This window comes from Pholis gunnellus (assembly GCF_910591455.1).
Source record: "Pholis gunnellus genome assembly, chromosome: 9".
NCBI lineage: Eukaryota > Metazoa > Chordata > Actinopteri > Perciformes > Pholidae > Pholis > Pholis gunnellus.
Window position 1 is genome coordinate 18,611,879 of NC_136535.1, and position 10,975 is coordinate 18,622,853.

The following is a 10,975-nucleotide window of genomic DNA, read 5'->3' on the forward strand; positions in this document are numbered from 1 at the left end:
CGGAACTCCTGCAACCAGAAGCTTTTGTCGTGCAGTTGGAGGCAGGAACTAAGAATCCATAAAAGCTAAATAGATGTTTTTTGTTGCTATGCTTTAAGTAGTAAACATCACTTTCTTAGGTTGTGTATGGCTTGTAAACACATTTTGGGGGGTAATAAAGGGGGTTTGTTTTGCCTTGTTAAAGCCACAAACTCAATGTTGTTTGTGTGGAGAAACTATGACAATGTGTCTCCTTCATTCCCTTGTTAAAGCTGAACGAGTCATCCAGTGCTTGTAAATACCTGAGCAGCAGAGCCAGGATAGTGGGGACGATGAAGAGTGCTGCGGGAGTTCCAACGCACTTCATGGGAGTCTGGCGGCACTTAGTGGTGAACGTCTGCTACTGAGAGACTTCACTGAGGTCGCGTTTCACTGTCCACTCACGAGAGCGAAAGGCATCCATGGGATTTATGTCTGTCTAAGAAATGTGGCACATTCCTGTAAATACTCGAGAATAATCCTGCTGCTATTTAGTGACACACAACCATTATGCAGCTTGTTTACAAACACATGTAAACACTTGCCTGCCAAAAATGTCTGAGTGATGTAATGGAAACTATGCGTGTACTGGGATCTGCTGCCTCACCAGGAATAGAGAGCAAACTATAAAGCAGCAGTTGCAATGTCAGTGTGTGTTTCCACCCGGGCACAACACTGAGGCAGATGTTTTGAGGAAGAAAATGAATTCAGATAAAGGCAAGAAAAATGTTTAATTAAAGAGGTACCTGAGTTGCTCCATTTGGTATAATACCAGGCACTTTGGTAGTGTGAAAGGAATTAAATTAAAGGACATTTGTGTGTTATTGTTTTGCCCAGTTGCACATATTGATGAGCAGATTACTTGCTTACAAAACAATGCACGTCCTGGATTCCCACGCCGTCTCACAGCCGTGGCCGTTCAGATTGGGCTGGTTCAGTTCGTCAAACACTCCGCTGTCGATCATCTCCTTCTGCCAGCGGGTGGAGACTGCGCCTGTGCTGAACTGCTTGTAGAATTTCTCATCCTTGGCCTCAAACTTAACATTCTCGACCTCGGAGATGTCCCCGAACTTGTCCGTGTCGTTGGCGTACACCACGTTGGATTTTGGCACCCAGGGGGGCTCCACCAGGCCGGCCTCCAGACGACGGAAATTGATGCTCTTGAAAAACGCGTGGTTTCGTGGGTCATCGCCTCTACTGTAAGAAAGACACAAAAGACATTTAATGATTGGACTGTGATAGAAAATTAGGTTTTGACAGCAGGAGGCAGGTTAAATGATTGGGCAGTAAAAGTCTTCATATTTATGAATATTATATTCCATTTCTGGCAGTAAATCCCCCTTAAATGTACACACTGCTCCTTTGAACATAACATTGTACCCCTGGGCCTGTTTCTTTAAGGACTGCATCATAAAGGATGACAGTATCTTTTCAGGGGTGAAAAAGAAGTTCTACATTTTCTTGAATTTTCTTTCTTCCATGAGGTCTGCATCAATCTAATCTGACCAATTTGTGCCTGGGAAAATCAAACTTTTTACTCACCGGCACCCAAGGCGATACGCCGGCTTCTTCTTTAGAAAGCGGCGGATGATGTCTTGGGTGGGAGCGTCAAAGTGTTTGTGTTCAAACTTGCACTCGTCCTCCAGAGTGCGACGAGTCACCTCCTCATTCTGCACCTTTTCTCTGAAGTCTTTGAAAGGCAAACGGGCGGCCACCATCTCATAGATGCTGCAGCCCAGAGCCCACCAGTCCACAGACGTGCAGTAGTTCTCCTGCCTCAGAATCTCAGGGGCCATGTAGCCAGTAGTGCCAGCCTGACAACACACAGAGGGGCGTGAGGGGGGGATTTTATCAGAAGCACCCTCCATATTTCTGGGGTTTAACTCCAACAATAATTGCAATTTCTGTAAAGGTATTCAGGTCTGGTTAGATTCTGGGGACCAGGGACAAGGCTGAACCACCTGGTATATTTATTGTGCTCTGTTTTACTTGATCGGGACTGCACAACAGTTATTGGGGGGATGGGGGCTATGTATGTATATATTGTTTTTTGCATAAGGGAATTGGAGCGTCAGCAAGGGAGGATCTATTTCTTCAAATACCAAAATAATGCAAATCATTATACCATTAGCATATGAAGTTTCAATGTTTGTGTTGGGGGTAAACCATCTTAAATGTTGTATGCCAAGCCTCTTTTGCTATTAATGGTGATTTGAGCTGTTGATATTCTGTTGTGTTATTATGAGATATTGAGATAAAGGGTATTTAATTTAACTGCAGCAAACTTTCTTGAAAACTAAATAAAATAATAAAATGAATACAAAGACACAAGAATGCGACGTGAAACAACAACACACTGTGACAGCAAATAAGGCTGCGTTAACTGGCCTCCGTCGGGGGTGGTCAGCTGACAAATGACGGAGACATTATCGTTCAGTCTTCCTCCCGTCTCTAGTGAGTGGAGAGCCTGCTGTGAACATCCTGACTCATCTCCTCGGTCAGACACGTGGAGGCCATATCTGGTATTAGTAGAGCAAAGATCAACCAGCTAAAGCTAACAGCGTCCAACTAGGGATGAGGTCAAGCGCCTTTTAAAAAGATTAATTTAAGTCACAGAGGGTCACGCTTTCTTATGCTGTCAGTCGAAGCAGCACTCAGACTCATCATATCTATTCCTGGTAAGCTGCTTGTAGTGGTGGGTGTACAAATATACCGTGCAGTGGCATTAAAATGAGAGCAACTATTGACTATTTTTGTCTGTGTGAGCCTTTTTGGCGTAACACAAACCACGGAGTGACTTTGCAAAGTGCATTGCAGTGCAAACGTCTGACAGCGAGCACTGTGGTTAATCTAGGGACGGGTCAACACACTAACCTTCTGGCAGATCGTTTTGCCCTTTGGCAGCTCCACAGCCAATCCCAGGTCTGACAGCCGACACTGTCCTCTAGCATCCAGCAGCACGTTCTCGGGCTTCATATCCCGGTACACAATGTCCATAGAGTGCAGGTGGAGCATCCCAGTGGCTATCTGGGCCATGTAGTAAACAACGCGCTCCATACGGATACCCCGCTGCCCGAGCTCGTAGATGTGGAAGCTGAGGTCTCCACCATTCATGAGGTCCATGATCAGGCACAGGTGTGTATTGTTGTCGTAAGCGTAAGCCAGGTTTACGATGAAGAGGCTGTTGACCTTCTCCAGGATCTGTTTCTCCAGAAGGGCCATCCTCTCGCCACCTTTATTCTTCAAGCAGCGCTTATCCAGCTTCTTGCAGGCGTACATCTGGCCTGTGTGTTTCACCTGCACCGCACACACCTGCAAGACAGAGGAACATTACTTTAGTTTTTACAACAGTGTTATTCAGTGCATGTACTGAACGTGTCTGTTGTTACTGTGTCATCCTGAAATAGATTTCTGAAACTCCTTGCTGGGACTTTAAAGCAAGACCATATCACTTTTACTGGACAGCGGCCGCTGTGTGTAACAACTACTGGATGATGATAAATGTTAAAACATAATGCAATAGTAATAGTGCCACAAGTAGAGGAAATACAGTGGGCTAACATTAGCTTCCAAAAGCTACAGGTTACACCAGACCAAGCGAGGCTGTACCACAAAAACCTCTCAGTGTATTCAATTGAGTTAGGGTGCTTTTAATTGCACATGAATTCAGCTTTTCATTTGTAAGAAAAATAATGTAATTTCTTCTGTCAAAACTTACGAAAGTCTCACTTTAACTCAAACATATTAGTTGTAAGTCCATGAAGCAATCTGAAATGTACACTTTTATTCAGATGCTGGGATTTCTGTCACCTACCTCGCCGAAGCCACCTTTTCCCAAAGTCCTAAACTCATAAAAGTATCTGTCACTGATCTTCTGCTTCTCATACTCCTTCCACTGCAAGAACCTATAAAAAAAGGGGCTATTCAGATACTCCGAGAAAGGTTTCCCCATCAGGAAGTCTCTTGTGGCTTCTCTTATCTGGCCCAACATCACGTCAAAGTTTTTGTCTGACAAACTCTTGCATCCTTCAGCTGCCTCTCCTGTAAGGTATGAGAGAAAACTCCTGGACTCAGGTTGACAGAACTTTGCGAGGATGCTCTGTTTGGCTTTCTCTCTGGCTTCGTCTTCGGCAAGGCCCCAGTCACTCAGCTCCTCCAGGAACTCAGTGGCGACCCTGTACTGCGGGTTAAAGGCCCTGAGAAACTGCTGGAACAACTTCCTCCCAATGAGCTGTCGCTCACACAGTGACTCGTACTTCCTCCCCACTGCTGCCTGGAGAGCGGAGGACATCTTTGGTTTAGGCAGCGTCAGAGAGAGCCTCTGTTTCCTCAGCTCGTCACGATGTACTCTCTGAGCCCTCAGGTAGGCCGTGTTGGCCACCAGGTTGTTCAGTCCCTGCAGGTCACCCATGTTGCGTCATATAGGCAGCTGGGCCTGATCAACTACAACTAGCTCAGTCATCTGAAGGTTCCAGGCACAACTGAGCCCCTCAAGCACCTGCATCCTGAACATCCTCCACCTCTTGTGCCACGCCTCTTGTAGCATTAAAAGTACCACTGTCTTCTGGGATTTGTTGTTTGCTAAGTGTCTTTGCATGCTTATACGTAGACGGCACTAAGGGAGAGCAACTTATGTGGTTTGAACTTAAGAGGCTTTGGGCTCATCTATTCTTAGGAGATGCAGAGTGCCTGTGCGGTAATAGGCTACCAGCTTGACATGATGAGGTGGCAGATCCTGGCCCTAACAAGTTGTGGCTGATTGCAGTGAGATAAATAAGGCACTGAGTAAGCTGTTTGAGTGTAATATGTGAAGTATATGTACGCACACTTCGTTGCTTATCATAGGAAAGAGAGTGAAGGCATGAATGAGCCCTAATTGGTTAAGTAAGCAGCCTAAGATATCAATTTTCCTGACAGACTTTTGAAGTATAGCTGTCAGGAGAATGAAGGCTGAACACTCATATTTGAGGTTTTCAGCTGCTCAGCAAAACAACTCGTATATATTTGTAACTTGAGCAGTTTTGAAAAGTACATTTTCATCTTTAGACACTTTAACTGCATCGCTGGCAGAGAGAATGTGGACAAAATAGCATGAACACCTGCACAAATAATGCAATTGACTACAATAGACCTGCTTTTGTTTTAGGTTTTATAGACCAAATGATTTTGATATAATTGGCAGATGAACTGAGATGTTCTGCAGAAATGTGAGTGCAGAAAATCAGCAAAACACACAACGTATACACATAAGTATTAGCAGCTAACTGTACTTCAAATGAATCAAAAGTACTTTATTTGGCTCCATTCAAAGTATTACTTATTATATGTGTATTATTTGAATCTATTCCTGATTAATCACTGAGCAGCAAGTACAACTTGAGTAAATGTTCTTAGTTACATTTTATCACACTTGAGTTGAATCACTAAGCGTGAAACTGGAACAAGGCCATCCTCACCATACATGTAGAACAAGAGCTAGTGGTATAGTGGTTAGCATGTCCGCCTTCCAGGTAGTTCAAGTAGACTGCTAAGGTACTTACGGCATTAAGGTGACTTAAGGACTTTAGATCCTTTACTGGACATTCATGTTTGATTACTAAATCTCTGTGAACTCCATAGATGTTCATATTTCAAATGGGCATTTGTTCAAAAAGTGGATAAGTATTACCATAAACCTTCTTAGTGTTTTGGAAGTGATAACATATTTAAATACATTAAAATATGATTTTTTTCCCCAGAAACCCTTTTTACATTGCGTGTTTTGACCAACCTTCTGGAATAATAAATGCTGTCTAAACACAAGTAGCTGTGTTGAAATTATAATTCTAATGAGAAACTGATGAAAGAATAAGAGAGAATTAGTACAAACTTTGGTTGCTACTAGATTCTAATTTTGGAACTTGACAGTTTTTGATTGTTGGTGATGGCACATTTTTGTCAGTTGCAAAAAAGCCAAACCAATGTGATCTAAACTACAACATATGTTGTAGAACTACATTAATACAAATATCCATAATTTCAATTGTTTATAGGAATTCTATACCGCGTCTCTTCAAATAACTGGATGAAAGAATACATGTTTACAGCTATATACAGTTCTTTATTTTCTTTAAAGACAGTCACATATTCAAGCTGTGCTGAACACCACCACGGACAATAACGTCAAGCTAACATGTGACCAAACACCTGTAACGAGGTTCATCCTTCTCTCCGTGATACCTCCAGACACATCAACCATTCAGTCACCAACAAGTCTGCTTTAATTTAGTCCACCATCCTCCTTAGACATCAGGACTACTGGAACATGCATTCATATGTAGGACGACAGTTGTCGGTGTCAGTGGCCCTCCGCACAGGACGCTGCAGTGATCATTGTCAGGTCTGTCACCACTTTTGGGTGCACACAGGTGTCGTTTGAGACTCAGGCCGTCTGGACTTTGGAGCTTATTTGCCGATTCTCTGAACCACCCAGTCCTGCTGGCAGAGGGGGCAGCGATTGTTCTGCTTCACCCAAAGGGACATGCAGCAGTTATGGAAGGAGTGGTTGCACTCGCCCCATACAACTGAAAAGAAGATGAAGATAGAGGACAGAGGGAGAGTATTAAAAAGGGAACAGCTTAGGTTACACAGAATATTAAAGTACAACCTTGTTTATTTTAATGGTGTATAATACTACTTTACTTTAAGTTAATCTGTGCTTTATTTTATTATGTTTTAAGACATATCTCATTCTTTTCTTAAACATCCTTGCCATCTATGTCATGCTTCAGTAGATTTTCAGACTATGACAAATGAGGGAGCTCACTCAGAGGAGACTACTAAAAATGTGTATCTGTAATCGGGTAAACTAGTTGTAATAGTTTCTCAAGAAGCTTAAACACTAAATGCGTATTCATCTTGAGAAAGTCAGTGGTTTACAATGCAAGTATCCAGCATCTCTAAATCTCCTGTCATAACAACAGAGTGTTGCGTCATTCACACTAAATAGTCATTTACTGAGGTTAATTGGTTGAGGTTACCCGTTTTTATTTCACACTGACGTTACTTTAGTTTTGACATTGATTCTATTATTATTATGTGTTCAGCAGTTTGCTATTATCAAACGTAGCTAGCTCAATAATCTGTTAACAGGCAATTTGCTCTCACATTTTAACAACCGTGTTTTCTCCTAAAAATACAATGACGCCATATCTCCACGCTAATGTCATGTCACTCATTTGGCTTTACTTGGAACGAACACAAATACTTAAAAACCCTCCCACTCTGATAAACTGGCTAGATCGGTTTGTTTGACAGCTCTAGCTACTAAAGTAGTTAGCGTTAGCTTGTTGGATTAACCTGCTAACTAACGCTAAGTGATTAATTAGCACTGCTATAACGTGTTTCATTGCCGACATTGTCTTACCAACACAGTCCTCCTGTTTGTTTTCCGCCTGGCACCGCAAACAAGCGTCTGCAAATAAAGAAAAATATGTTACAGTGGTGTATGCCGGAGACTTCCTGTTAACATCTGTTAGGTACGTTAGCCGGTGTCCAAGTCAAGCTAGCAGACTAGCAGCGTCTGTTCCTCGGACTCACCCATCACTTGTACCCGACAAATGGCACACGTATCACACTCCACGTCCCAGCTCCACATAGCCACAGCGTTCCACTTCTTAAGGGAAAACATCTTGTCCCCGCCCGACTTAGAGCCTGAAGAAGTGTTGTGCGAGAGGACTATCGCCGGCTCGTCACCGTCATCCATCTCTGCTGCAGTATCGTCAGCCAGCTAATGTGACGCTAGCCAGGCTAGCTAGGCTAAACAAAATGGACGAAACTGTTATAGGCTAATGCTAACGTGTGTGCTAATGCTAGCCGGTGCGGTGAACGTCAAGTCTCCATAGCGACAAAAGATGGCGCTGTTTTCAAGGAATTTAAGTCTTTAATCTTAACCTAAAATATAACGTTACACTTCACGAACACACGAATGAAATACAAACATACGAAGATAAAAAACGGAATAGACAGCTATTTACAAATAGCAGAAGCAATAGCTTCATTTTTGGGCTCCTTTTGCTTTTTTTCATCATGAAAGTTACAATAATATTACAATAATAATAACAATACGACCACCATATAAAGCACATTTTCATCACTCTGGTCAATAATTAGTAATACTTGTATCACTGTGTGCCTTTTCTTCTGTCACATAGGAAAAAAATTAAAAACTAATTATGATATGATATGCAGGTGGTGTCCAGGGTATCTAATGTCTTTTATGATGTTCTTAGCCCTCATTACACAACGAGAAGATATTCTTGTGACGGCAGCTCAATGCCAACAGTGTCCTGTGCTGTTTCCACAACATGCCAAGGGCTTTTTTGTCCTCTTTGGTACTGCTGCTGTACCAGACTGTCATGCAATTTGTTGGGATGCTTTCTGTTATGCATCTGCAAAAATAGACAACCAGCTTTTGGGAGATTTTGGTACCAGTGCTTGAAGTGAAAAGAAGTACTCGCCTTACTCACATGTTGGCAATCATCATTATATTCTGGATTTCTACAGTTAATAAAATATACTATTAAATATTGGGTTTGATGTTCATGTTCATGTACATCAAACATTTCCTAACTACGCAGACATGAGAAAATGGATAGCTTTGAGGAGCTTTGAGAATGTCGGTTTGGGAAAACCCACACCGAGTATAATGGATCCAAATGTTTCCTCATCACCATTCTGCATCAGCTCATGTTCCGCCACCGTCCTTGTGAAACTGCGTACAGGTGAGTACTGGCAGACTTGGATTAGTATAGGCTGCAGCTCAAACACTTCTACTTGTAAGGTGTGATAAGAGCGTTTACCAAAACACGTGAGTATATATACATCTGAGTATGCCCTGTGAGATATATCTTATCCTCCCCAAATGTACTGGTTAGATCACATAGCCACATCTTGGAGGTATTTTTATTATTTATTAACTTCAACACGTGTCACGTAGCTTTTTTTTGTCCACACTTAGTTTCCCAAGGAATGCTAAAAATATAGAGGAAAACAAGAAATTAATCATTTTGGGCACAACCACACAGTGGTTATATATAGCTATTGTGTTAAATTTGGCCTCCAATAATGGTAATGATATTATGAATAGTGGATTCATATTATCCACTTATGTAAAGTTAAATTTAGTTTATCACCAGTTTATGTCACTACTGATACTTTTGTTGTCTAAGTGAGGGGATTACTTTGTTGACTGAAAGAAAGTCAACCACTTTAGTTGTTCCTGTAGTCATCCATCCTTCTCATGAGTGTCAGCCATCTTTCTTCTTGTGGGGAGATTAATGCAGTGTGAATCCTCATGGGTGGGAGAGTGAGTAAGATGAATAATCACTTAAAAACTGATAAAGATAATCACTGGAGACTTTTCTTTATGTCTGTCTGTTACAGGCACCCACACTTAACTAAAAACAATATGATTTTGTTAAGGCTGTCATTAATTGTTATCATACGTCTGGTAAAAACATCTGCAGCTTAGTTTAATTAGATATAAAATGTTAAAAAGAAAAACAATGTTGTGTGTAAGATAGTTCATATCTCTGTGACGATGAGCCTATAGTAGGTACCTTTCTTTGCAAGTTCAATGAATACTTACCATCCCAGGTGCAAAAGGTTTTAGAGATGTCCAATCCTGTAGCAAGCAGCAGGTCTGTTTGACCTATCAGAGTCACTGTCATCAGTCCATCTCAGGTACTCAACAGGACCCGGCCAGTACCTCCTGTTTGAGGAAGAGCCGAGGCCTGATGTCGAGGGTGCTGGTTCCTCATTGCTTTCCTCATAATTCTACCTCTGCCTCTTCGCTCTTATCTGCTCTGTGAGTGAGATCTAAGGCCTGAGGTTGACCTTTTGATCTTTGGGAAATTGATGGTCGACCTTGTTCAGGGTGATCCGCTTACTGCTCAGGAAGATCCTAATGCTGAACAGGACAAAGAGCTGCTGTACAACACTAAAAGGATCTGTTGTCAGCATTAGAACAACTTCCACTTCCAAGTGAGAACTGCTGAATGAGAGGGGAGCAAGATCAGATGTTGTCCCGCGACAAGACAGACAAGTCCCAAGTCCAGTCCTGTGTCAAAACAGACAAGTCCAAAGTCCAGTACTGTGTCACGACAGACAAGTCCAAAGTTAAGTCCTGTGTCAAAACAGACAAGTCCCAAGTCCAGTACTGTGTCACGACAGACAAGTCCAAAGTTAAGTCCTGTGTCAAAACAGACAAGTCCCAAGTTAAGTCCTGTGTCAAAACAGACAAGTCCAAAGTTAAGTCCTGTGTCAAAACAGACAAGTCCAAAGTTAAGTCCTGTGTCAAAACAGACAAGTCCCAAGTCCAGTCCTGTGTCAAGACAGACAAGTCCAAAGTTAAGTCCTGTGTCAAGACAGACAAGTCCCAAGTCAAGACAGGCAAGTCAAGATAGGAAAGTCCCAAGTTATGTCCTAAGTCATCACATCAATCCAAATACCATTAATACAGAAATTAGGGAAAACATGAAGTGATGATTTCAAAGATTTAATTCACCTTCTCTTCTAAAATTACACTTTTAAAATGAGAAGAACAACTGGTAACTAACTTAGTTGGGGCACGACCACACTGTACATTTTCCATACAATCGCTGGAGAATGTGAGATGTGGACCATGTTTCAGATGTCTGGAACTGGGGCTTAGTAGAGCGGACTCCTCTTATCTCTATTTGTTATTGCAGTACATTTCTTCCCAGTTTCTTGTAACTATGCCCACCTGGTTGCTGGGATTTGATTGATTACTTTAAGGATTGAGTTGTCTGTATGATTTTAGACCCTCTCGTAGAGGTTACGATCATTGATAATAAGCAGATAATATAATATATCAAATAATAAATAAGTCATCTATAAGCTTGGTCCATCCCAGAAATTACGATATATTACCAAAACAAATAATTTTAGCTGCCTG

At 41.9% G+C, this 10,975-nt stretch overlaps 2 protein-coding genes across 2 annotated transcripts; both read right to left on the bottom strand.

Moving 5' to 3' along the window:
• Positions 1–884: 884 nt before the first annotated feature.
• Positions 885–4,429, bottom strand: LOC306701301 (rhodopsin kinase grk7a-like; the record flags this gene model as incomplete). Its single annotated transcript, XM_079166574.1, has 4 exons — positions 885–1,215; positions 1,561–1,832; positions 2,893–3,330; positions 3,833–4,429. The coding sequence occupies 4 exons, from the start codon at positions 4,427–4,429 to the stop codon at positions 885–887; spliced, it is 1,638 nt and encodes a 545-aa protein (XP_079022700.1).
• A 1,674-nt stretch (positions 4,430–6,103) lies between these two features.
• rnf7 (ring finger protein 7) lies at positions 6,104–7,798 on the bottom strand. Its single transcript, XM_079166767.1, has 3 exons — positions 7,597–7,798; positions 7,424–7,471; positions 6,104–6,581 (listed from the first exon to the last, which is right to left on the bottom strand). Exons 1-3 carry the CDS (start codon positions 7,760–7,762, stop codon positions 6,463–6,465), a joined length of 333 nt encoding a protein of 110 aa, XP_079022893.1. The 5' UTR covers positions 7,763–7,798; the 3' UTR covers positions 6,104–6,462.
• Positions 7,799–10,975: the final 3,177 nt, after the last annotated feature.

Excerpts from the sequence above, each read along its gene's own strand:
- rnf7 (XM_079166767.1), bottom strand. The coding sequence starts at position 7,762 with ATGGATGACGGTGACGAGCCGGCGATAGTCCTCTCGCACAACACTTCT. Across the intron at positions 7,472-7,596 it reads TTGTCGGGTACAAGTGATGG|ACGCTTGTTTGCGGTGCCAG; the intron begins GTGAGTCCGAGG and ends CTTTATTTGCAG. Across the intron at positions 6,582-7,423 it reads CAAACAGGAGGACTGTGTTG|TTGTATGGGGCGAGTGCAAC; the intron begins GTAAGACAATGT and ends TCTTCTTTTCAG.